The sequence below is a fragment of the Sorex araneus genome, chromosome X (genome assembly GCF_027595985.1).
Source record: "Sorex araneus isolate mSorAra2 chromosome X, mSorAra2.pri, whole genome shotgun sequence".
Lineage (NCBI taxonomy): Eukaryota > Metazoa > Chordata > Mammalia > Eulipotyphla > Soricidae > Sorex > Sorex araneus.
This window is the reverse complement of record NC_073313.1, coordinates 21,419,633-21,447,437: the sequence shown is the minus strand read 5'-3', so window position 1 is coordinate 21,447,437 and position 27,805 is coordinate 21,419,633. Positions and strand designations below refer to the sequence as shown.

General features: G+C 38.8%; 1 protein-coding gene across 5 annotated transcripts in view; it reads right to left on the bottom strand.

Annotated features, from left to right (window-relative positions):
• CNKSR2 (connector enhancer of kinase suppressor of Ras 2) overlaps window positions 1-27,805 on the bottom strand; it is a 266,721-nt gene that overhangs the window by 40,758 nt on the left and 198,158 nt on the right. For all 5 annotated transcript variants that reach the window (XM_004612236.2, XM_004612237.2, XM_055120826.1 and 2 more), the window contains 7 exons: window positions 25,887-25,935; window positions 25,305-25,477; window positions 22,353-22,426; window positions 21,922-21,993; window positions 15,832-15,899; window positions 6,865-6,965; window positions 3,289-3,820 (listed from right to left, as the gene is read on the bottom strand). In XM_004612236.2, coding sequence (XP_004612293.1) covers window positions 3,289-3,820; window positions 6,865-6,965; window positions 15,832-15,899; window positions 21,922-21,993; window positions 22,353-22,426; window positions 25,305-25,477; window positions 25,887-25,935 — 1,069 coding nt within the window. The remainder of the gene's footprint in view (window positions 1-3,288; window positions 3,821-6,864; window positions 6,966-15,831; window positions 15,900-21,921; window positions 21,994-22,352; window positions 22,427-25,304; window positions 25,478-25,886; window positions 25,936-27,805) is intronic.

The following is a 27,805-nucleotide window of genomic DNA, read 5'->3' as shown; positions in this document are numbered from 1 at the left end:
ATAAGACAAAGGCAGATCAACCAGAAGAACAGATTGAAGTCTGCTCTAAAGAAGGCAAAAATTTGCACTTCACAAGCAAGGCCAAATTCCACATCTATAAAGAAATTCAAAAAGCATTTAGGTCATGGATTTAGGTATACCTTTCTCATATTGTTTTTGCAAAGTTGTCCGAACTATAAAATATTATTACATTAAATAAAGTCAAGGTAAATGTAAATTATACGAAAGGGATTTGGTTGGTGACATAATGTTTCACCACTTAAGCAAGAAGATAGGTTATATTTTCAGGTGTTCCATTACTCCTTCTGCGTTTTCTCCTGGCGCTTTCCATTTTTAATTTCTGGGTAAATTGAGAAAAAATGTTTGGAGTTAGAGATATGAAGCTTCCCCGCACCCCCCGAGGGTCTGTAGTACTTTGGTAGCTCAAACCAAACACTGGCCTCAAGCAGGACAGTTACTGGCACATCACTGTTGAACTTTTATTATAACTTGCATGGCCTCCTGGTGATCTGGGGGCAGCAGGGTTTGTCTCTGTGTGGACACAGTTTTCTCCTTCGTGTCACTTTTGCTTTGCTGCTATAATACCAAACAACTTGATTTGAATAAGCTGCCTGGAATATTCACTCCTAAAGGCCAACCACAGCAATAAGAAACATGACTCCCTTTAACTAGACTTTAAAGATTCTTTTGAAAACACTGATATCAGAGTTGACATTTCTCAAATGAAGTGTTCATCAAATTACACACGCCTAAATATCAAAAATGGTAATGGAGAAAAAAACATCATTAGGAAGGCAAATATATGGTCTATTAAATAAAAATAGTCTAAGCAAGCAGGATGCAATGCTCTGCTGAGAGTGCTTTAGAGGACAAGGAGACATCACATGGAAAGATCTGTGAGAAAATACCAAGACACAGCCCTCAAAGAGAGTGCATAGCCATCTTCAGTGAAATGGATCTGACTGAAATCACATGAAGTGCTCCAGAATACTGAAGTGTAAAGACAAAATGTGCGAATCCCAAATCACTAGCACACTTACGAGGGCTATTCTACCTTGCCACAATTATTCCACTAAAAAGATGGAAAGTCCTATAAAACTGCTTATTTGGGAATCTGAAGGAAAAACCCCAACTTAGCAGTCAAGCTCTAGGAAAATAAATCCAATCACAAAACAGAAAACTATGCTAGTGAAAGTTCTCCTAATCAGAGATGTGCTAAAAACTATGAAAAGGCGTAAAGGAAGGGCAAGCTCAGGGCTAGGTTTTCCTTTTAGATCTGGGGATCTGTTTTCTCCTTTCTTCCTTTAGCAATGGCCAACAGAAATTAAGTCTCAAGGGTCTAGCTTAACTGAAAAAGCACAGGCGACTCCTCCATAATCTCTAACACATACGATTTGGGGAAAGGCTGGATTGCTAATAGCTGGCGATGCCATTTCCTTGTACTAATAGAATATACACCTTTATAATGCTTCTCAAGGAGACTGTGCTTAAATATCCATCAAACTGCATTAATACTCAAGCTTTACTGTAAACATCTCTGAAAGTTTGGTTGTAGAAGATATAACTTAACTCCCATTAAATAATACAATAAAGTTGTACACCGAAGAAGGAGGTCTAATGTACTCTCTTGGAAAGCACCAAAGTCACTCACATTTTAAAGAGCTGAGCTTGACATCAACATTTTAGTGAACTATGAGATTTGAGTTTTTCTTATGTGATAAAGAACTTAGACACTAACATATCCCGCGATCAGTGCTGGAGAAGGGGCTGAAGGATAGTCTCTAGCCTGAGTCTGATGCCTCATGGGGTCACAAATCAGCAACGGTGGCTTTGCCAATATTGCCTCACACCATCTGTGCCAATTGGCTCAGATTTTAGTTTAAATAATGCGAAGCAAATGGTTTCATACTGTTTTTTTCCTACATTATTTTTGAGGGGACATTTTACACTGAGGACTTAAAATCAGACCTAGATTTTCTAAGACAACCAAGTTACAGCTTTCCCTTTAAACTAGCTTGTTTTTCTGGACAGGTGAATCATAGCAGTGATAAACATGCTTGGTATGGCCCGCTGGATGACTAGAAAACCTATTTTTAGTGTCAAAAAGACAGAGTATACTGAATTGACTAGCATATTAAGAGCTGATTTACAAACTGAGTTTTACAATCAAGGTACTTAACAAGAGAAGATGGATGAGTTTGGCAATTTGGCTTCTGGAAACAAATTTGCCTTTTTAGAGTTAACAGAAATGCTACTGAGAACGTGGGTTTGTGCTTTAAATTTTCTAATGGTGCAAGGGATGGTGTGTGTGTGTGTGTGTGTGTGTGTGTATTCACTTATCAACCAGGCCTCTGCTAACACTGAAGCCTTTAAGTGGGAAGAATGTGGATGAGAGGAGGAAGAGGTGGGGAGTATCACGCTGAGTGAAGTTAGTGAGGAGAGGGACGGACACAGAATGGTCTCTCTCATATGCTGAATATGAAGAAACAGAATAAGGGAATAACAACTGCTCAAACGCAACAGAAAATCCGAACTTGTCTTCAGTATGAAGCTTCTCTGGGACTGGGGGAGAGTGTGTGGGTGAGGGACACGGGTACCGTGGTGGAGCGAAGTGCACACCTGGGTGGAGGGTGTGGTTCTGGAGTGGTCCATGTTTGAAACCACGCTAATAACAGTTTGTAAACCACAGTGCCCAAAATAAAAAAAAAGGAAAATGGTTGGAATCGCATCATTTGTAAAAACAAAATGGATCTAAGGCAATTGTACCCAGTAAAATTAATAAAGAAGTAAAAGACCAAAAAGAGGAGGAAGAGGGCCGGAGAAACAGTACAGTGGGGTGGGCGTTTGCCTTGCACACGGCCGGCCCGGGTTTGATCCCCGGCATCCCATATGGTCCCCCTGCACTGCCAGGCGTAATTCTTGAGTGCAGAGCTAGGAGTAACCCCTGAGCATCGTTGGGTGTGACCCCAAAAAAAGCAAAAAGGAGGAAGAAAAAGAAATGAACACCATGAACACCACTACCTCAAAAAGGGAACTGGAGAACTGGAGAAAAAAATATTTGCTCTAGTTATGGATGGGATATAGATAGGATTCATTCCTCATTATTCACCCCCCCTCAAGTTACTGAAATTCCGAGAAAAGGACACCAAGGTAACACCTAACTTCCTATGAAGCAAGAGCGTTATTTGAAGCAAAAGGGGAAATCAAACACTATCATTTCAAGATGAGAAGTTCGAACAGGTTAGAACTTGGTGCACACAAGCTAAGAATCTCCATCAACATACTTACTTTTGTCTCCTATGTTTTCCCCTGCTGCCTCCCCTTCCTCCTCTTCCTCCACCTCTGCGGGCTGCACGGCATCCTGCGGGTCACAGGCACTGACCGGTGCATTGAGACAGCAGTGGTTGAACCCGCTGTCTCGAGGCAGAGTGAAGCTGCGAGGCTTGCCTCCGCTCCCATTCAGCACTTGCATCCTCTCGCTCTCGGCTAGCGGGTACGGCCCGTAGTGATCCTGCAGGTGGCATTTCTGAGTGGGGAGCGTGGACTGTCGCCGGTGCTCAGGGGAGATGGCCGCCGAGTCAGAGAAGACAGAATCCTCCAGGGGCAGAGTCTGAAGATAGTGTAATCCAGAGCTGGTCAGCGGCGTCTCGATCAAATCCTGCCAGGAGCGGCGCTGGCTGGCCGTCTTGCGAATAGGCGACACCACGCTGCTCCCGGGCACTTCCTGGCGAAACTCCTCATGGGAGGACTGTGACTGAGAGGTCTCCGTGGAGGAGAGACGGCTGTGTTTGGCTTCCACGTAGGGACTGGCGCAACTCATCTGTGGAAAGAGCCCCTGGTCAGTATCCACCGGGGAACACACCTGATCTCCCCCGGAGACATTTACCAGTTGACTTAGTGACCTGTCAAAAGTTTGGGGGTCTCTCTCTCTCTCTCTGAGCTAGGCCCCATGTCACTCAGTAAGGGACAGATATATTGAATGCAGTTCTACGCCAGGATCTCATGAAAAAAAAGCTGCCCATATTAATGCAATGTTTTACAACAACGGGAACAGGAGAAAATGTGAGTGCTCAATATAAGAAATATTCAGCAACGCACACACATACACACAAGTCTCAAGTTTTAAATCTCTCCCAATGAAAAGTCCTGAATTACTGCCAAATTCATATTTTATGCCTAGTTTATATTACTCTTTCCTCTAGAGTTTGTGCCAGAGGGAAAGGAGAAAGCCTTTTTTCTTTTATTTTTTTTTGGAGGGGTCACACCCAGCAATGCTCAGGGGTTATTCCTGGCTCTGAACTCAGGAATTACTCTTGGCAGTGCTCTGGGAATCATATATGGGTGCCAGAGATTGAACCCAGGTCGGCCACATGCAAGACAAACGCCCTACCCGCTGTATTATCACTCCGGCCCAGGAAATAGACTTTTTTGGATGTGAGAACAAGGTGCCTATACGGTTCCAGAGGAACCCTTTTCTTTTCTTCCTGGTGAATGTCTGCTCCACGGTGCCCCATGGCACGAGCTATCTTAAGGTTTTCTCAATTCTAGGGCATGTTCTGGGGATTAAAAATGTAGATGGAATGAGATTATGCCCTGGTTGGGATGAGCATTTAACTTGAGCATAGACACTGCCTGGTATGTAAGAAAGAAAAGAATGAAAAATCGGAAAATTTTCATCCCTGAAATATCAAGTATGGGAGTGTGTGTTACAGCAGAGAGCAGAAAAGGGATTGACATCAAGGGAATTCTTTAAGAGACTTGCAGACGCAGCCACTGACTTAAGCGTTTCTCCGTCTGAGGTCCCTTGCAGGTAGAAGGAGCCAGATTTGTTGGGTGTGGTCATCTCCCAGGGTCCTGTGGCAGTGGCAAGGACAAGAACTGAGGTCGAGGTGGAACTGCTCTGGGGCATCTCCTGTGGGCGGCAGTTTACCTTTTCACATTAACCGCCATGTGAGTAGTTTCTTTTGCAAAATTCACACGTTGCCGTTAAAGAGCAGTTTTGGTTAAGCTGTAGTTCCTTTTTTTCCTCTCATAAATATTGTAAAAGTCATTCAGACACTGATGTTTTTAGGAAAAAGAAAACATGACAGCTATTTCTTACCACTGCTTCATTATTTCATTTCTCTAGCTCACCCTTGCGTGCTATTAAATTAGGTAAAACACAACATTCACTCAAGAAGAATACATAGATAAAGGAACAATTCTGCATTTTTCAGTTACTTCTCTTCTGGTCTCCTTAGGTAAAAAATATCATCATCAATATTTCTATTTAAAAAATGTTCTTCACTTTCCGTTACCCACCAGGAAGCTCCCATTGGTTTATTTAAAAAAATATTTGTAAATAAGTGCTGCTATTAGTGCAGGCATAAGAATATGCTGACGAATAGAACAGGGTCTCTGTTCTCAGCACTGTCACATTTCCCATCCAGGGGGCCGTTTGCTGACTCAAATATTCTTTTTGTTTTGTTTTGGGGCCATACCTGGCGGTACTCAGGGCTTACACCTGGCAATGTACTCAGGAATCACTCCTGATGGGACTTGGGATCATATGGGGTATCAGGGTTCAAACCCGGTCGGCTGTGTGAAAGGCAAGTGCCTTATCCTCTGTACTGTTCTGGATTGGGCCTGGGCATCTGCATTTCTAACACATTCCAGAAGGCATTTTTCTGTATAGCCAAGCTTGAGAAGTAGCTTAGAACTTTATCAATCTCTTGCACAGCACCTTTCTTTATAAAAGTCTCCTGGAGTAATGAGGAGGAGGAATTCAGTAGGTCGGAGTTTTACCTAAATCCAGCTTTGTCTTCCTAGGTAGAAAACTCAACCCAAGAGAATCAGAATTGCCTCTTAAGGTATCATGATCATCCTGCATTGTCCCAATGGGGACACTCCTGAGACAGTAATTTTGGTGGGAAAGAGCATGAAATGGGATAGTTGAAAGCCACTCAGGGCTGTTGTTTACCCCACGAAAAGATAAAATTTTGTTCTATTTTCAGAATAATTTACACAGTAGTCTTAAAGTCTGGAGCATCCTATAAACATATGCATCAAACCTATTCAAAAGACATATGATAAAATATGTTCAATTAAAGATATATTAATTTTTGTGAGTTGTTTCCAAAGCATATAAAATAAACTTTATTAGCGTGGAGTAGGGATGTTTTCCCCCACTCAATCTCTCTCTCTCTATATATATATTTATATATGTAAAAAAGAACTCCTGAGATACATACTAGTTGAGGAAGTAAAATAGAGCAGGAAGGCCAGTAACCACAATCTGTTCCAATAATCTCTCAAATGCCTCATAACTGTGCATTTAAGTCTTTAAGTGGTTTATAAGACAAAACCTAGAAGTATTATCCACATGAATTTCAGAAGATAAACTAAGAGGTAAGGTATTAAAAACCAAAGGTTTCTTACTTTTATGAAAATTGAAATCACAAAGAAACATCAGAGGCTTAGTTAATATTCAGATTTACATGAAAAATCACAGTATATATTTTCACAAAACATCCCACCATATAGAAATACCAACATTATAATATTGATATATTATATATAATATAATTACATATAATTTTAAAGAGTTTGCCATTTCCATGAAGGCTACTCTGATTTTCAAACAGCATGGTTTTATTAAGAAAAGTTGCTATGTATTTATCTTGTCAAGAATCTACAGTGATTTTTCTCCTGATTGAATATTCTTTGTATACTTACAATTACCCTATTGCTTTTAAATTTCTATGTTCTTTTACCCTATGTGACCTGAGATTAGACATATTCTTTATGATGACATTTTTTTAACATACAAAGGAGGTCAAAGATTCTGAGGCTACTGAATTCAGCATATTCCTGCTGGAAACTTACAGAAGGTGGCCGTGGGTATGTATCATAGGGTGGCGGAGGGCTGTCCTGTTTGGGTGTTGATGGAGTATCTGCTTCTTCCTTGTCACTCTCACTCCAGTAATCTGGAAATTCACATACATGGACCCATTAACATTCTATTAAACATTTCTAGCCATAGTTTCAGGAACAGGACTGAAGCGATAGCACAGCGGGTAAGGCATTTGCCTTGCACGCAGCCGACATGGGTTCCATTCCTCCGTCCCTCTCAGAGATCCCAGCAGGCTACCGAGAGTATCCCACCTGCACGGCAGAGCCTGACAAACTCCCCCTGGCGTATTCGATATGCCAAAAACAGTAACAACAGGTCTCACAATGGAGACGTTATTGGTGCCTGCTCTAGCAAATCGGCAAACAACTGGACGACAGTGCTACAGTGCTGCAGTTTCAGGAACACACATTAGCAGCTAACAAAAGGAAATTTAAATTCCATCCTTACATCCTGCTCCCAGCACCTCTTATCCCAGGCCCACCAGCATTTATTTTCAGCTCTGTGTTGAGGAGGAAGGAAGAGTACAATCACCTAATTTCAGCCTCCTTTTAAAGAAAGCAATTGTACATAGTCACGATTTTCAGGAGTTTGAAAAAAAGACATTGCATAAGTGAAACCAGGTTCAGAGAACTTTAGATTTCAAGCCAAATTATTCTGACACTTTAATTAATGAATGATGTCATGGAATCACCTTTTAAAGGTATGTTATTTTATCCTAAAGAGATGAATACTCAGAGAAAACAATACCGACGTTGCTGTAGGAACTCTATAAACAGCTCCCAAAATAATGTTCTCAATTCTCTTCTCTGGCTTCAATCCACTGGTTATCTAACAATCACTCCAGAGCCAAGATGACATGAATCCCTATAACACTATACTCCCACCTCCACTTGGAAACATATGGCAAACCCTGCTTCTTGCCAAATGCAAAAGGGCAAATCTGGTGATGTGGGCTGCAAGTTCCAAACTTCCAGAACTACTTAAAAGGGTAGAAAGTCTAAGTTGCTAGACAAAGTGACTAGGCAGCCTTCAGTCAATTGGGCGGGGAAAGGACTCGTGAGATACATATTACTTGAGGAAGTAAAATACAGCAGGAAGGCCAATAACCACAATCTGTTCCACTAATCTCTCAAATGCCTGGGAGCTGCCGGTTTAAGTCTTTAAGTGGTTTATAAGACAAAACCTAGAAGTATTATCCCCATGAATTTCAGAAGATAAACTAAGAGGTCAGGTATTAAAACCAAAGGTTTCTTACTTTTATGAAAACTGAAACCACAATAAAGCATCATGAGGTTTAATTAATATTCAGATTTAGGTAAAATAATCACAGCACATATTTTCACAAAAACATCCCACTACGTAGAAATACCAATATTATAATATTTCAAAAATATTTTCCTTGCGGTTCTGAGTTCTTAGCATGTGCCAAATGAACTGCAGTAGAACTGGAATTTGAACTAACAAATTGCCTGACCTATACTAATACCTTGAGAGTTAAATCACTGGTCTCCTGTGTGCAGGAGACTCCTTCACTGGGACTCTTAAATGTAAAACTCCTGAAAACAGGAGAGTTGAGTGTGACACATATTTATGATGCTTTTACCCTACCTGATCTTTTGCTCAGTTACTCTGACTATATTCTGAATTTAAATATCCCTCTCAGTAAAATAAAATCAAAGGTTAGTTAATCCACATTTAAAGCCTGTACACCAGCAAACTGTCTCCTTTCAAATATTAACTGACACAGTTACCCAGAAATAGAACCAGGAATCACTGGCAGAAAGAGCACAAGAATGAGAGGATCAGTTCTTGGTTGTGCCACTTCTAAACTTGTGCTCTTGTGATGGTTATTTATAACCATCAGTCTTTTGTGTCATCTACAAAAGAGAGTTAATAACTACATCTTTTGGAGGTGTGTGTCTGGGGAGGTTATGAAATAATGTACTGTATATCCAAAGGCTTTGTAGCTTGAATGGACTCAATAAATATCAGGACTCCTGATCTTTTGGGTATATATGTATGTAGCATGTCAGGACAGTCTGATGCAGATCACACAGGAGAGAAATGCCTTGTGTTCTTGTAAGTTCCAATAATGAAGCATAAACTATGGACCTGTGTGGCCCGGGCTAGATAGTTTTTTGGGAGCTTAAAATACTACTGGGAAGTCACTGGTGGAGATAAATAATTAAGAAACCCCCAATCCCACCTGAAAGCAGTGGACTTTCAAGGATCATCCTGCTTGTTTCCTTCCCATTAATTCCCAGGAACTATGGCGCCTGTGCTGTTTCCCCACGATGCTAGAACTGACCACTCAGGGTTTCAAGAGGCTGAGGACTAAAGCAGCCCTATGAGCACCTTGAGGAAATAATGACGGCTTCGTGAAGATCTCTAGAGACATCACTATCAAGCAACAGATTTGGGAAGTTCTCTATTTGCCAACCCCTCTGCAAATTAGGAAGAATTCTAGTGCACTATGAGAAGTAATTCTTTGTTTATTAAAAGGCAACATCAATATAACATTTTCTTGGGCTTTTAAAGAAAAGACTGAAATGTCACTTTGCAAATTAACTTCATTTCTCACACTAAGCTTTATGTCTTTGAGAGAGCAATGCCAAAGAAGATCCTACATAGAAAATTGGTCAGGCTTTTGGGGATATATATGGAAAATTATAGGCACACTGCTGCGCAGAGGCTGAAACACATTTGATTTTCTAAGAACAAATCCATTTCTTCTTCTTAATCTCTACATAACACAAAACAAATGGATGCTTTTAATGTTTCCTACAGTGATACTCAATTTTATAACTAATCATGAATAAATAGTGCCATCACCAGAAGAGGAAAATTTCCACTTTACCTCTTCTGTTGATACAAAAGAAGTATTGGAAGGAAATGGCCTTTTCATCTAGAACTGCCAAAGAAATTCAATATATTTAATTCATTTTTATATGATTAAAGCTTTACAAAGAGCTTATATCTGACTGAAAATAATGTGGTATGAATATCTGAGTTTAAGTTTGAAAGAATAGAATAGCAGAAAATAGGAAAACGATTAGTAGACAATCAGCTAAACTGTGATAATGGCAGAATTTAGTGCCTCTCTATTTACTCCAAGTACAACATTGAATAACGGAAGATAATCTGGTGTCCTTTATAGTAGCTATTCTAAAACCTGCAGTCTGTGAACCTTCAGTTAGAACTAAGGCAGTTACACCAGTGTTTTTCAACTGTTGGTTCTTGGACTGATATACAGATATGTGTGTATACATATATGGACACGAGGAAATGGAAACATATCCCCTGCTCATGGATTGGGAGAACTGACATTGTCAAAATGGCAATATTCCCCAAAGCATTATACAGATTCAATGCGATCCTTGTAAGGATACCCATGACATTCTTCAAAGAAATGGATCAAACACTCCGGAAATTCATATGGAACAACAGACCCCCACAAATAGCTAAAGCAATTCTTGAGAAAAAGAAGATTGGAAGCATCACCTTCCCCACCTTAAACTCTACTACAAAGCAGTTATTATTAAAACAGCATGGTACTGGAACAAAGGAGAGCCGCAGACCAATGGAACAGGGTGGAATATCCTTACACACACCCTCAAATATATGATCACCCAATCTTGGATAAGGGAGCAAGAAATGTGAAGTGGAGCAAGGAAAGCCTCTTTAACAAATGGTGCCAGCAAAACTGGATAACTACGTGCAAAAAAATGGGCTCAGACCTCTACCTAAAAACCATGCACAAAAGTCAGATCAAAATGGATTAAAGACCACCTCAACATCAGACCAGACTCCATCAGATATGTTGAAGACATGGTCAGCAAAGCCCTTCATGACATTGTAGCTAAAGGTTTCTTTAAGGAGGACACTCCACTGGCTAAGCAAATGGAAACAGAGATAAACAGATGGGATACTTTAAACTGAGAAGCTTCTGCACCTCAAAAGACACAGTGAACAGAATTCAGAGTAAATCTACAGAATGGGGGAATGGATATTCACCCAATACGTATCTGATAAGAGGTTGAACAAGGCACCAGTTGAACTCTACAAAAAGAAAACAATGAACCCCATCAGAAAATGGGGCAATGGAATGAACAGAAACTTTCTCAAGGAAGAAACCCAAATGGCCAAAAGGCACATGAAAAAAATGCTCTTCATCACGAATCATCAGGGAGATGCAGATCAAAACAACAACGAGATATCACCTCACACCACAGAGACTGGCTCACATCCAAAAGAACAAAAGCAACTGGTGTTGGCTCAGTGTGGGGAGAAAGAGACTCTCCTTCACTGCTGGTGGGAATGCTGACTGGTTCAGCCCTTTTGGAAAACAAAATGGACAATTCTCAAAAAATCAGAAATTGAGCTCCCATTTGACCCAGCAATACCACTTCTGGGAATAAATCCCGGAGAGGCAAAAAAGCATAGTAGAAATGACATCTGGACTTGTATGCTCATTGTAGCACTGATTACAATAGCCAGAATCTGGAAAAAACCCGAGTGCCCAAGAATAGATAACTGGCTAAAGAAACTTTGGAATACTATGCAGCTGTTAGAAAATATGAAGTCATAAAATTTGCATACAGGTGGATCAATATGAAAAGTATCATGTTAAGTGAAATGAGTCAGAAAGAGAAGGACAGACACAAAAGGTTGCACTCATTTGTGGAATATAAAGTAACAGAATGGGAGACTAACACCCAAGAATAGTAGAGATAGGTACCAGGAGGATTTCTCCACAGCCTGGAAGCTGGCCTCACAGGCTGGGGGGAAAAGCAGCTCAGATCGAAAAGGGATCACCAAGCAAAGGGTCTCCCATCCACTCAGGATGGGAGATGCATGCTGAAAGTAGACTATAGACCAAACACGATGACCACTTAATACCTCTATTGCAAACCACAACACATATAAGAAGAGAGAGAGCAAAAAGGAATGCCACAGAGGCGGGGTAGAGTGGAGGGGCCTGGGTGGGGGTGGTGGAAGGGATGCTGGGACCATTGGTGGTGGAAAATGGGCACTGGTGGAGGGATGGGTACTCGATCATTGTATGACTGAAATGCAAGCACGGAAGTTTTTAAGTCTGTAACTACCTCACGGTGATTCACTAATAATTAAAACAACAACAACAACAAAAATGGTAATTTCCTAGATTTTAAATTAATCAAAGAGTTACGTCCAGACTATATTGGGAATTTAAATATCAAAGGTTTGGCAGTTATTCCTTTGCATCTTCATGAAACATCTGTAATCCTCCAAGTGTTATATTTTGTATGAAGTTTAACTTCACTTAAGTATGGTGCTCTGGAAAGGACAAATAACCCCATACCATGTGTGAAGTAGATATAGACATGCGGTGGTTTGCGACATTGCATGCCACGAGGCATAGGTTTCGAACCTATGTTAAAGTGCCTGAGAAATAAATATATATACTATGTGGAAAACCAAGCCATTTCAGAGAGTTCGGTTTCGTTTTATTTAACAAGAGACACTTGAATCCTAATAGCTTCTACTTTTCATCATCTACCACACTCTAGCAACACCCAAACAAACATGCACTCAATGAAAGACCAGGGCAGCATGAATTCAGACACTCGCTATTTGGGGGAAACCACATGTACAATATAACTTACTGTTTCTTTCATTCATAATTAGATTTGCTTTTATAGGACATTTATTAAAATCAAGACCGTGTGTACCTTCAAAATAATGCCAAGTGATAAAATAGAGACATTAAGCATGAAAAAATCCAAGTTTCCTTAGTCAAGCAAACTGACTTTATCTAAAGATTCACTGTCCAATAATTACATTACTCACACTTCTAACTCTTGCATCTGTTTACACATTCAGAAGCAAATCTATACATAATCCCAAGGAACAGTTTTAAGCCTTCTAGAGAAATGTCAAAGGCTGGTCTTATTTGATTGCTATTTTTAGCTTTAATTTCACAAATTTGGGTCTACAGAGGAAACTGAAGAATGAAGGTGAGGAATGAACTTTAAAAGTAGATGTTGATTTCCTCTGCCCTCTTTTTTATTTGTGTGTGTTTATATTTGTGAGTACTTTATATATCCTGGTCACAGAGTCAACAACACTGGCAGCATGAGGCCCAGACTACAATAAAACTTAAAAATGTGCCTGTCCAGGAGGAAGACTGAGTGGGAAGGAACCTGGGAACATCGCTGGAGAGAAGTTAACGCTGGTGGTGGGACTGGCATTGGGACACTGTTTGCCTGAGACTCAACCATGAATAAATCTGTCAATCTTATAAGAACATTTTTTAAACATTTTTTTAAGCTTCCAGTCCAATCGGACTGGAGTGATAGCACAGAGGGTAGGGCAAACGTTTGTCTTGCACTTGGCTGACCTGGGTTCGAGCCCGGCAAGCTACCGAGAGTATCCCTCCCGCATGTCAGAGCCTGGCAAGCTCCCCGTGGCGTATTCCATATGCCAAACACAGTCATAACAAGTCTCACCATTGGAGACGTGACTGGTGCCCGCTCAAGCAAATCGATGAACAACGGGATGACAGTGCTACAGGACATGCTTTTTAAACTTTAAAAATGAGAAAACTAGACTGGCCTGCCAGTCTGGCCTGGCTGGAGCCTGCCTCTGCACATGGATGTGGAGGAGATGCTTCCACATTACCTGTGGAAGGATACAGGTTGCTTCCACGCGCAAGAAAGTTTTGTTTCTTCTTCTATCCTTTCCAGCTGGGAGAAGCAGTTTCCATGACAGAGGCCATACAAAGCACGGCCCTTCCACTCTTGGAAGAAATTTCTTCAGCCTCCTTCCTGTGGAACTTGATTTACACTTTCTTACATTTCACTTTCTGTATGGTACCAGATTATGATTTTTACTAGAATGTAATGCAGTTGCATGCAAGATAGGTGGCTATTTTAAGAGAGCTAGGTGAAGGGCTTACACAGTAATCCTTATATACTGATTTAAGTATTTTCGAAACTGTCTACAACTTCCTTATGACTTTACATCTGCCCCACTAATCACTTTCTCTAGCACACATTTTCTCATTAACTCTGTCTCTTTTTTAGGGTTTAAAAAATTTTGTATACATTCAGGTAACTTTTGAGATAAATTACACATTGTGCAAAAATTTATACTCAATTACAATTATTGCAGTTTATTTTTTCTTAAGCAATTTCAAGTATATATATTTTGAGTTCCTCAACAAGATGTCAAATTCCCACTGACAGGAACCATGTTTGTTGGTTCTTTTTTGTTTGTTTTTGGGCCATACCCTGCAGTGCTCAGGTATTACTCCTGGCTCTGTGTTCAGTGATCACTCCTGGTGGGGCTTGGGGCCTTTATGGGATACCAGGAATCAAAACTGGGTTGGCTGTGTGCAAAACAAGTGCCCTATCCACTGTACTATTGCTCCAGCTCCATTGCCATTTCTTTTAAATTCTCTTACGTAGCCCTTCCTCTGTCTGAAGTGATAGCACAGCGGGTAGGGCATTTGCCTTACACGCAGCCGACCCGGGTTCGATTCCTCTGTCCCTCTCAGAGAGCCTGGTAAGCTATCGAGAGTATCCCGACCGTACAGCAGAGCCTTGCAAGTTACCTGTGGCATATTCGATATGCCAAAAACAGTAACAAGTCTCACAATGGAGACGTTACTGGTACCCGCTTGAGCAAATCGATGAACAACGGGATGACAGTGCTACAGTGCTACAACCCTTCCTCCATGGAATCCCATTCCCCGGTTTAATCCAATTCTGTTTTCATCCATCGGGTGTAGGAATGGGACTCTATGGAGAAATGATGTTAGCAAATTTTGTGTAAAGAGCCAGGCAGTAAAATATTTAGGTTTTGCATATCTTAAGGTTTCTATTGTGACTACTCCATGCTGCTGTACTAAGGAAGCAAATATAAGCAGAAAAGGGGTGTGATTGTCCTCCTTATTACTTTAGTTAGAGGCACTGAGACTTGATTTTCTGTCATTTTTGATGTCAGAGAATATTCTTTTGCTTATCTTTTAACTATTTTAAAACATGAAGGTCATTCTTTATCCGGAGGCCATATAAAAACAAGCATGAGACGTCATTTGGCCTATTTGCTAACCCCTGACCTAAACATCCACAGATAAGTTAGTTTGGGGATCTGGTGAATTTCTTTACATCTTTCTTAACTTCACCTTTTAGAAATTAAAAAAAATTACTCTGAGAGGAAAGAGAAGGTTTTTAGAATCTCCACAGCAAACAGGCTATGCCCACTGGAGACACAATTAGAAATGCACATATGTACATTAATCTGTGAATTCTTTTTAGCTTTAGAGCATCTAAAAATGTTCAAAAAACTATTTATCTTCTAGGGAATATGCAGCAAATGCTCTCTGGGAAACACAATCATACCCCTTTGGAATGGTGATCACAGCTTTCCTTAAGATTTTTAATTCTGTGTGTATGATGACACTGCATTTCATAAACATGAGGTCAATATCAAAGCTAGTCCCATAAGATCACACAGCTACATATTCACAGAATTGAGGGACAGTCCCAAGTGAAATCATTTATTGAGGAAGAAATCATTTATCTGAGTTCTCTGCATAAAAGGCCACTTAAATGTCTATGAAACTGCTCAACCTAAAAGCTAATGGGTTAAAACACAGGACTATGTGGAATTTTTATATTTCAACACGTCCACCTATAAGTAATAGACTGAAGATAAGGCAAAGAATGGAAGAGAACACCATAAAAGCTACTATGAAAACTTGAGTCTATTACTTATCTGTTAAATTTATTAGAGCTTGTCTATAAGATGCTATGGTTTGGATTCACAGTGCCAAGAAGAGAAATAACAAGCCATTGACATATGCATTTTCTTTCTTGATTGTAGTGAATCACTCTATAAGATAATATCAAGAAAAAAGCATAAATGTAATAGTTACAAAAAAGAAATTCCTTTACCTTGTTCTTGCTTCATCCTCTCTCTTTCTGCATATCCTGCAGTCATCAGATTAATTCGGTTAAGCCACCTGAAAAATACATTAAAATCAATAACATTAGAACTTGATTTCATATACTTTACTCCTCAGAATTATTTAAGGATATATAAGACTAAATGGATCTGTTTTTTGCTCCTTTTGTTACATGGAGTCTTTGATGAGCTATAATTTGTCATTGAACAAATTTCTTCCAAACAAAAGATGCTATTTCAATAAAACATCTTGGGCAAACCTACGAATGTTTGAAACATAAAGGGTTTTGAGAAAACCAAAGCCTGATTAGTTCTGTTGTTCCAACTATTTCTGTTGTTCTATTTCTTCAGAATAAATGTTTGTTCAGAGATAAAAAGTTATGGACCTCTCCTGTCAAAATAAGTTTTAGTATGAAATATTAGCTTTGAGGATTCTCATTTAAGGTTAATGATCCAGGAAAAACACATTTCTGAAGTACCAAGGAAATGTGTCTCTAAATAGAAGAATATTAGGTCTTCCAATGATACAATGAGCATATGCAATTTCAATCCCTATTTAGATTATTTTCATGAGCAGTAATAACATAAAAGAAATCTGAGTTCTTTCCTCTTTTTGGTAGTGCTAGTATTGCCGGTAGGTGACTATGTGATGCAAAGCATTGTTTAAACCTCTCTCCTTAGCTCCTCCAAGTCTCTCCTTGTGTCATTATTCCAATTGTTTGAACTGCATCGACTCACCAAAACACAAAGACTTTAAAATAAACTGACATTTTCCTATTGGTCAATCCAAAGTTATATTCCATGTATTTTCCCAAATCAGAAAGTGGGGAAGAACCCACCTTCTAAACTAACTCGGATAAGTATGCCAGTAATATGTGGACAATTTGATGCAGGTACATTTTTAAGAAAAAAAATCGCATTTCAGAACTTTTTCTCCCAAGAGCTTTTCTTCCGTGCCAAGTAAAAGATAGAATTCTTTGAAGTGACATATATTTCATCATGTATGCCAAGTGGCGTTAACTATGCATCAAATACTTAGAATACGTTTAAAAGGCAGATTAGGATCTCTACCAGATAAAATTGCATCCACAGAAATTGAAGCTTTAATTTTAAGAATAGTCATTTAAAGCTCGACTTTATTTTGAGAACACCTACAAGGTAATTATCACCTCAAAGATGTTTTTTAACAAGTGAAGAAGGGACTGGAGCAAAAGGGGAATAAAATAAAAATTTCTCAAATGAATTCACCAGTATACTAAACACACACATCCTAGAAAATTATAAACCATAAGTCAGGAAGTCAACTACATGACAAACAATGCTTTAAAAAGGGCTATAATTATTAATTAAGGGCCAAGATTAAATTTTATTCTACAGGTCATTAAGAAAAGGAATGTACTACAAGGCAAATCTTAGCCTTGGTTAAGGGAAAGACCGCCTGGTTCTCTTGGATGAAAATGACAGCAATATAACTTGGGAAAATGTATTATTGAATCCTAATCCTGTGTTTTATATTTACTACTTAAAAATCACACTGAGATTTTATCAGAAGTCAAAGAAACATATAAATTTTACTAGATAAATCTAGAAACTAAAACAGACTCCGTTAATTTTTCAGTTCAATATTTATTGAACCTATGACCAAACTTTAGTTGTGAAATATTAAATAAGAAGCTATGCTTGAAGGCCACAGAAATGAGCAAGAAATAATTTCTGATTTTCCTGCACTCTCTAGAAATGTTAAATATCACAAGACAATTGAAAAATTAAACTGCTTTTAGGAAGTAGAATTTTGTTCAGATTAAAATTGCTCTAGGAAAATATGCATATTAATTTAGGGTGCTTTGTAAAGCTATAAAGGCTACATACTACAAAAGTCAGTGCTGCATTGGATGGGCTTGTCCTTACGGCCCATGTTAGAAGCTGCTGAACTATATACTTGATATAGCTATAATAGGGAATTTATATACTATTATGAATAGCAGTAATTTAGCAAAGAAACTATTAAGCACTTCTGTGTGTCAGGTATTGCTGTAGGCATTGATAACAGATATTTTTTTGCTCTTTGGGTCACACCCAGCGGTGCTCAGGGATACTCCTGGCTCTGCACTCGGGAATTACTCCTGGCTGTGATTAGAGGAACATATGGGATGCTGGGAATAGAACCCAGGTTGGTCGAGAGCAAGGCAAACACCCTGCCCACTGTAAGATTGCTCCAGCTCCAACACAACTATTTTTTTTTTTTTGCATTTTGGGTCACACCTGGCGATGCACAGGGGTCATTCCTGGCTCTGCACTCAGGAATTATCCCTGGCTGTGCTCAGGGGACCATATGGGATGCTGGAAACTGAACCTGGGTCAGCCACGTGCAAGGCAAACGCCCTACCCGCTGTGCTATTGCTCCAGCACCACCAAAACAAAGATTTTAAACAATGCAATAATCTGCCTTCATGATGTCTATGTCTCAATAAAGAAGTTAGAAAATTGATGGGGATACAAATAAATGTATATTGCTTAGTATCAAGTGCTATTTAAAAAAAAACTCAAGGTAACACATTAGAATGTTAAAAGTACCAGGAATGGGAGGAGTCGGTTCTAAGAGAAGATCGTCAGAAATTTTAAATATTTTCAAACACATTAGTGGGGAAATTCTGTAATATTAGGTGAAATTTCAAATTTCAGAAATTTCAAATATCTTCAAACATCCTGGTGGAGGAAATTCTGTAATATTAACTCACTATCTTACCATATCAAGGATATAAAGGGAAAGGAATACTGGGCCTAAAGGGAACATGCCAATCAAACTCTCGATAATTGACAAGGAATAGCATGGCAGGAGGAAAAAAAAGAGTAACAACCATGGAAGAAATGTATTAATTACCAAATAGTAGGTGGGGTGTCCTCAGGATCATATGGACATATGTGCTGACATGATAAGAAATATATGGGCCAAAAGAATTCAGTGAATTCAGTAAATAAGTTTCTGAATACTTGAGAAATATGTTGTTTTGTTTTCTTCCCACAGATTTCACACAGACTGGCATAGAATATTTTTTTAATGTTCCAATGTTCATTTTTGAGGAAGGAACAGATGGATGGTGGTGGGGTGCTCAAAAGTGTTTTTGCAAATTATCCCACAATCAAACTTACAGCTGCCAAAAAGTTGGTGAGATTTTAATATTCTTTGTGTGTGTACACATATATAGTGAAACATCTACATGTATATGTATGAAAATTTATGTGTTTGGGTATTTGGGCACACATAAATTACTTAGGTATTATTTTTTCATTTGAATTACTAGGTTTTGTCATAAATACTACTACATTAAACATATATGATTGTCTTAGAAATAATGAAATAATGAAACATTTCCCTAAGTTTCACAACGAGTATAATTATAATGTACACATTCTCTTAAAAGACTGAGGCATGCCTTTTCATGGCTACATTTAAACAGAAACAACACTCAGATCATCTTAGTGTTATATAACAAGAAAGTTCTTGAACCAAGTTTTTGGTGTATCTCTCCCATCCCTTATCTTTTGTGAATATTGTCAGCACTCACTTTTCCGCATTCTATAACAAGCAATTTTAAATGACTTGCCCAATTGACAGTGGATTTCGCAAGCATGAGAATTATAAAATAGGGGGAGAAGGCAAAACCAATCAAGGTCCATTATAGCTACATTTTTAAAAAAAGATTCACAATTTTATTCTGAAGATTCTGAAATGTTTGGTGTGGAAAGGACACTTAAATCAGATTAATTTCTTTTCTATCACAGATAGCCTTAAGTTCCCCCAACCCTTATTTTGAGAGGGGGAGTTTGGGCTGCACCAGGGGTGCTCAGGGCTGACTTCTGACTGCACTCAGGGATCACTTCCGGCGGGGCTCCAGGGACCAATATGCGGTGCAGGGATCAAACCTCCGATCATTTGCGAGGCAAGCACTTTACCCATTGTTCTATGCTCCTAGTCCCCAGATCAATTCCTTTTCTTTCACCCACAGCTTTGGGTTTTTTTTACTATTTGCTCATTTTAGAAGGGAAGTCTGCGCTACACCCCGAGGTGTCCAGGCTCTGGACTCAGGGGTTGCCAGAGATTGGGAGACTGCCATCATAAAAATAAATGTCTAATTTCCTATGCTTCAAAAGACCATGATTAGCATGTAGAATGAATAATTTAAATATGTTAATTTGTTTTTGTTTGGGGGCCTCGCCTGGTGGTGCTGAGGACTCCTGGTGGTGCTTGGGGGTCTTATTTGGTGCCACAGATCAAACTTGGGTTGGCTGGATGCAAAGCAAGTGGTCTACCCACTGTCCTATTGCTCCAGCCCCTACAGTATGTCAATTTTTAAGATGAATATGACGTTTTAGTGTATCCAACTTGTAAGATACAGTATGCTTATATATACTACTAATTCACAGTTTGGTCATGATATAAGTTTATAAAGACTGTAAGCATCACCTCGGGGTCGGAGCGATAGTACAGCAGGTAGGGTGTTTGTTTGCCTTGCATACGGCCGACCTGAGTTCTAATTGCCGGCATCCCATATGGTTCCCCAAGCACTTCCAGGAGTAATTTCTGAGTGCAGAGCCAGGAGTAACCCTAAGCATCGCTGGGTGTGACCCAAAAGGCTAAATAAATAGAAATAAACATCACCTGCTAGATTGTTAGTACTACATATATAAAACATGCATATTAAAACATCTATAATAAACATTTTGAAATGTTTTATATGTTAGAAGTTAGTCACTTATATAGTCCTAACATTCTAGCAGGTGGTGTCTAAAGTCTTTAGAAATGCTTATTAGCCTCTCACAAAAGACATATGGGTGAAAATAAATTATTATTATCTCTATGTTTTAAAAGAGATAATAATAAAAACACAGGGGCTGGAGCAATAGCACAGCGGGTAGTGTGTTTGCCTTGCACGCGGCTGACCCGGGTTCAATTCCCAGCATCCCATATGGTCCCCTGAGCACTGCCAGGGGTAATTCCTTAGTGCAGAGCCAGGAGCAACCCCTGTGCATCGCTGGGTGTGACCCAAAAAGCAAAAAAAAAAATAATAAAAACACAACATAAAGAGGTCAAGTTATTCGTCCAAGACCACAGAGCCACTAAGTGGGAGAGCTGGGATCTGGACACTGTTGTTCCAAAGGCCATGCTGTTGGCCAGTGTCCTCTGGGCCTCTCCCTGCCAGCAGGTCACTGCCTGCTGAAGACCTGGAAAGAGGGGGAACTTGAATTTTCAGTGGAATTTCTACAAATCTGAAAAAGGAAGAGGGGACTGAATGAAAATGAGAGAGGATGAACCTGACATAGCAAAAGTAGAAACACAAGGCAGGTCATTCGAGATGATGGGAAAAACATATTTCCCTGAATCGCTTAAGAATGATGTAGCCATCCTACTCAGTCATGAGGAAAAGGGTCAGATAGAAATTCAAACTTTGCTGAGGTCTGAATTATCGAGATGGATGCTCTGTCAGAAGTACTCAGCACCGAAAAGTTAGCCATGTTTGTGGATGTGTTTTTCCCTCCCTATTTGGTAATATATTTAAAGACTTGTTACTGAAATAGACTTTTTTTAAAAAAGGCATTAGTGTGGTGGACTTTTCAGACTATATATGGATTTGGGCATATTTTTTGCGGAAGTTTTAAAGTCAATGAGTTGATTGTGTTTCTCAAAATGTTGTTCTTTAAAATTAGGTCTGACCACGTAGAGCTATGACTGTTTCTATTTCACTTTAAACCAATTTGGAAACTTCTGAGGCATTATTCTCGAAGTGTTAGCATGGAAAACTTGAATGCTGAAAATTTGAAGCCTGACTGAATTTAAAATTGTGTTTACTGAGGTGAGGTTGCTTTTTAGCACGGCATGTTCTAAGAGCACAGGTTCGTACTTTCCAAATGTATTTTGCACACCACACCCACTGCCCAAGTCTCAGCAATCTTCTGCCGCCATCTGTTTGCTCCTGCAATGTTGCTCCCACTCCCTCCCCCGTCTGCGAACTTCCATTCTGCACTTAGAATCCAGCGGTTTCTAACGGACATCCTGACTACTTCAGAATTTCATATTTTACCTGTTCATATCATCAAGATGCTCAGCAGCAAAATAAAAGCTTTTGATTTTAGGATGACAGGCTTTGAATGCACTGCAAAAAGAAACAAAGCACATTTATGTTATTTCAGATTGAGGAAAAAAATGAGATCCTCCCTCTGCATTTTTTCCTGGGTAAAAAGACCTTAACACCTAACCCCAGTTCACATACATAATTCTTCTGCCATGGTGACAGAAATCAGTAAAATCTCCACTTTCTGTCCCCAGAACTATTTTATTATTATCTCAAGTTGAATGCATTTGAAAGAATTACCTTGATTTGAATGAATGTAGATGAACAATTTCTAACCTTAAAGCTGTATTTTTGTTTTAAAAGCATCTCTTCTTTCTTCCTCTCCCTCTCCTTCCCGCCCCCCCCCCGCTTCTCAAAACCAAAAAAAAAAATCAACTTACTATTTCTTACGGCATTCACTGGCTCGATCAATTTTAAATTCAGGCAGACTGATGAATCCTTCTGCTTTTTCATCCTAAAGAATCAACACTTGTTTAGGATTATGAAGCTCACTATTCTTTGTAATTTATGCCTTAAATATCTATACTAAATAATATGCTCATTTGATTGATTCCTTAAATTATTTCACTTTTAAACATTAGAATCTCACCTGGCATGTTCTATTAAATTGCAGGTATGTTTTGAACAGTTATAATACTACAAGTTAAAATATGCAGAGAAAAATTTAATTTTTTTTCTTTTTGGGTCACACCCAGTGATGCTCAGGGGTTACTCCTGGCTTTTGCACTCAGGAATTACTCCTGGCGATGTTTTGGGGGACTATATGGGATGCTGGGAATCGAACCCGGGTCAGCAACGTGCAAGGCAAACGCCCTACCCACTGTGCTATCGCTCCGGCCCCGAAAAATTTAAATTTTATTTTAATATTCAAACAAGGACAAGACATCCTTTCATTCTTTATTTTTATTTGTTTTTAATTTTGAAATTCTTTAATTCTTGAAGTGATTTTTTTCCTTTTGTGTCACACCCATCGGTGGTGAGGGCTTACTCCTGAATCTTGAGTTTGCTCTGAGCTGAAGGCTCACTCTTGGAGGTGCTCAGGGGACCATATTTGGTGTCAGATATGGAACTTGGGTCTGCCGCATGCAAGGCAAAGTGCCTTATCTGCTGCTCTATTTCTCTGGTTTCACAATAGGACTTTTGTATTTCCCTTAAAAATCACACTCTATTAAGATTTTTGAACAGATAATGATAGAGTATTTCTTGAGATACATATTAATGAGGTTATTTGCTCACCTTTTATAAGGCTAATATAATAATCGCAATGTTCTGAAACTTAGCTATTATTAATAAAAAGTGCTCATAGTTTATCAATTACATTTTCAGGGACAGATGTAATTTAGCATACATTAGACAAACCTACAAATGACCTTATAAAGGAAATTAGATATTATATTCTGATACCACTTCATTGGCATATAAAAGTGTTTAATATATATCTTTTAAATGGAAGTATAAGATAAAATTGTGGCTTGTTTATTTTAAAATGAGACATTTTGGTGAAAGAGATTACTTTTGGTAACTGCAATTTCTATAAAAATATTCAAAGGACAGAAAACTATTATAAAGGTGATATTTATATTAAATAGCAGGGTATTCATTCAAAATTTCATAAAATAAGTTAACTTGAAGAATATAACTAATGAAATATGTTAATGCAACCTTATATTTCATGCTAGACTGGAGTGATAGCGCAGTCGGTAGAGCGTTTGCCTTGCACATGTCCAACCCATGTTCGATTCCTCCGTCCATCTCAGAGAGCCCGGCTAGATACCGAGAGTATCCTGCCTGCACAGCAGAGCCTGGCAAGCTACCCGTGACATATTTGATATGCCAAAAATAGTAACAAGTCCCACAATGAAGACATTACTGTTGCCCGCTTGAGCAAATTGATGAACAACAGAACAACTGTGCTACAGTGCTATATTGCATGCTAGGCACTATTCTAATTTGCACTGACATACATTTCTTAATTTCATCCATGTATCTGTCCTGGAAGCTATTACTCCCACTGTGCAGATGAGGAAACCACCGTACAGTAACTTGAATAAGGAAATCTTACTCTCAACCAGAAACTAACCCATCATAGACTAACCTAATAGCCTCATCTAGGGAACACAGAATTTTCTAGATGCAGTGTTATAATCATAAGCATAATAATGTCACTGACAAATATTCAGAAAAATATTTAAATGCAAATTGATAAATGTCCTAACATAATAATACGCATAAGCCTATTTAGTCAGCATGCTGTACTGAAAGAATGCATATTTTTTTAGAAACCAAGTTAATAGAAATTCCTCTTAAAAATGATGAGAAGAACTGATAGACTGCTATGACAAGGAGCCCAAGTAAATAGAGAGTCAAAGAGCTGCCAACGAATCAGGTATACTCTTGTATGTGTATTTGGCATACTGCTGTGATATGTAAGAGGTTGTGATATGATTAGTTGGGATGTAAATCTACTGCAACTGAAATGATATTTCATAAGAAGGATTTAAGTGTATGACATATACCCTAGCCTCCAAATTGGACCGTACTTGAAAAGTTTCAAAGTTAAATAAAAAGATTATTCTATTCTGTTCTATTTTATTTTTTAACCTCCCCCCACATTAGTTTATTTTTTAAAGAAAAAAATGAAATGTTTAGAAATTGAAAAAATAATGTGAGTTTATATAAATTATTTAAAGACTACTTCCCCATAACAAAAAACATAAAACTATGAAAAATAACTTATAAAACATATATCAATTTATATATAAAAATATATCATCATCATCCCATTGATTCTTGATTTTCTCAAGCGGTCTCAGTAACGTCTCCATTCGTCCTAGCCCTGTGACTTTGGAAGCCTCTCCTTACTGGTCTTTCGATAAAAATCTCTATTAGGGACTGGAACCTCAGTACAGGCTGTTTGCCTCGAAAGTAGCTTACTCCTGTCCAATTTCCCAGTATCACCCACGGTTCCTATGAGCATCCAGCTAGGAATAGCCCCTCAGAATTGTCAGGTTGTGCCCAACCCTGAATCCCCCCCAGAAATCTATATGAAGGGAGTAGAGATGTGGTTCAGTGGTAGAGCACATGATTTGCATATATAAAATTCTGGGTTGGTTTGATTCTCACCACAAAGATCTATATTAAATTTCTGTGTATGAGCTACTCTTTAAATTAGATATGTATTTTTAGTTGGACGTATAGAAGTTTATTATACTTTGAATATCTTCCAGATATGAAGGTATTTACATTAGAACAAGTGAAACGACAACCTTTCCAGTATCCCCAGATGTAATCCCTGTAATAATGCAGACTGACAAATAACTAGCTTTTCTTACCTCCTCATTAATATACCAATACAGGGATGCATCCTTTAAAACAAACCAGTACTTCTTCCATTTCTGTGAAAAGTAACTCTTTGCATCTTTCTTCTTCCAAAGCCAGCCCTCGCAGTCACCACGGCCAAGATCTTTGCAAGAAATTCGTCTTTTGCTCTTGCCAGCTATTGGACCTAAAGATAATAGTGAGTAAAATTGTTCTTTTAAACCTTAGATGGGGATGAAAGTGGAAGCCTACTCTGCAGGTCACAAAAATAACTCTGGGTATATAACAACCTTAAAAATTTGCATGTCCACATATCGCAATAAAAAAAAGTGAACAAATTTAAGGCTCCTCGCCCTGTCAAAGACGTGGCTCACAATTCAGTTAGACACGTGTAATATCAGTCCCCAGACCATCTGTTGTAAACGGTACCTTGTATCATCATTGACCTGACGGAGAAAGCTGTCTTGGCAGCTCTAGCACTTGGGGGTTGTGGTTTTTCCAAATGACACCGAGCTCGGCCGACAGAGAATGGCTTGTGTGCTGGGAATTATGCCAGCGCAAAAGAGGCAGGCAAATGTTTCATTTCTTTTTCTTACCTTTGTTCTTCTTCTTTGATTTGTGCTGCAGGGAGGACTGCTGGAACGTCTGAAAGCAAAGATGGGCAAGAATGTTATCTGATCCACGGGCGCGCCAGCGCACTGCAAGAGACTCAGAATTACAGATTGACTGGAAAGCGCCGGCAGAGAAAGCCTCAAAGAGCTCATAGACTCTGTACTCCTTAACTTTGTAATCTCCCTCAAAGTAGGATAGAGTATTATCTTCAAGCTTATTTTGCAGCCACAGAAGTCAGGGTACAAAGCAGTATGGAAACTACAGGTTCTGATTTATTTCTAGTCACTGCTGTGTGCCTTTAATAAGAGTTTATGGTATTTTCTCGTTTGATTTTCATGAGATTAGTATGCAGTAGACAGACATGTATTGTCAAATTTATTTCATAGATCATTGTGACCTACTGTTATCCTAGGTACTCCACCTCAGTTCCTAAATATTTCAGCACCTGGATAAGTGTTTCCTCTCCTTTCCTGTATTTGCCCCAACGTTAGTGACTAACCTTTCGGCAGGAGACATCGTCAGGTTGGGTCCTTACTGTTCTATTTCTTAGCAACCCATCCCCATGTTCATATGTTTGCTATGATCTTAATCATTATAATTACGGCCCCCAATGTATATAGATTACACAGCCTAATATGCCCGAGCAAGCAATTTCTTTTAGAAAAACCTCATTGAGACATTCAGTTCTTGATCTTGTCACCAGTTTATGTCATTATTTCTATTCCTCCCCTTAATTCTGATGGCACATCATTACTCCCTGAGCCATAATTCCTGCCTCATATTTGCCTACACAACAATCCTGGTTAAATCTGTCTATTCTATTGTAAGTACTGGAATAGCTCAATGTCTTCAGAAAAACCCTCAACTGTATTGACTGGCCTAGCTTTTAATTAATGACAATAAATCACTGGCTCTAGTCAGAGAGACTAATAAGTTACGGTGTTCATTGGCATAAATAGGTTAATTATGTCTTAGCTAATTACAATTAGTTAGATACTGAGGAACAGAGATTGCGCATGTAATTTTAATTTACATATATCTCTTCACAAGGACTTTTACATGAGAGATAATTTATTTCTTTACAAAAGTGTGTTTTAAGAGGCAAGTGAGTTTTATTTACTAAAACTTGGCTGTCCTGGGTTTAAGACAATACATTTTCCTCTGTAGCATGCTTTCTTCTTTAGTATCTTGTTAAAAATTGCCATTCCACTTATATAGCTTTCTTGTATGTGTTTGCATTAATTCTCATGATTGCAATAAATATTATTAGTCCTAAATCTTAAGAGCCAGATAACTTACTGACATACAGTGGAATCCGGAAGTAATCAACCAACTTCAAAGCAATATAAATAAGTGAGATGTGGAAACAGAGAAGTAGTACAGCGGCTGGACTTGCACGCAGCTGACCTTGGTTCAATCCCCAGCAACCCATATGGTCCCCCAAGACTGCCAGAAGTAATTCCTGGGTGCAGATTCAGGAGTAAGCCCTGAGCGTACTCTGTGTGCCCCCCCAAACCCATAAAATTAGTGAAGTGTGTGAGTAAATATTTTTTCAGGACACACAGCTACAAAAAATGTACACTGAATTTTAGATATAAAGCAAAACAGATAAAACTCATCTTGCTATGTTGTTTTCCGTAAGTATATTTTGTTACAATATAGTAATGCAAAAAATAACTTAGCCTAGTGTGCTTAACTAGAGTTAATTTATATACAGTTATTTTCCATAAATTGTATGGCTGTAAAAATCCTGATTTTTTCCCCTTTTGTGTTTCCACAAGCAATCATTATAATTTAACAGCTCATTATTTTTTTCAATAACAAAGATGGGGGTAGTTTGCTTAGGAAGCTACACATACAGCCTACTGTCCGTTCTATTGTTCTGGCCCTGTAGTTTTCTTAC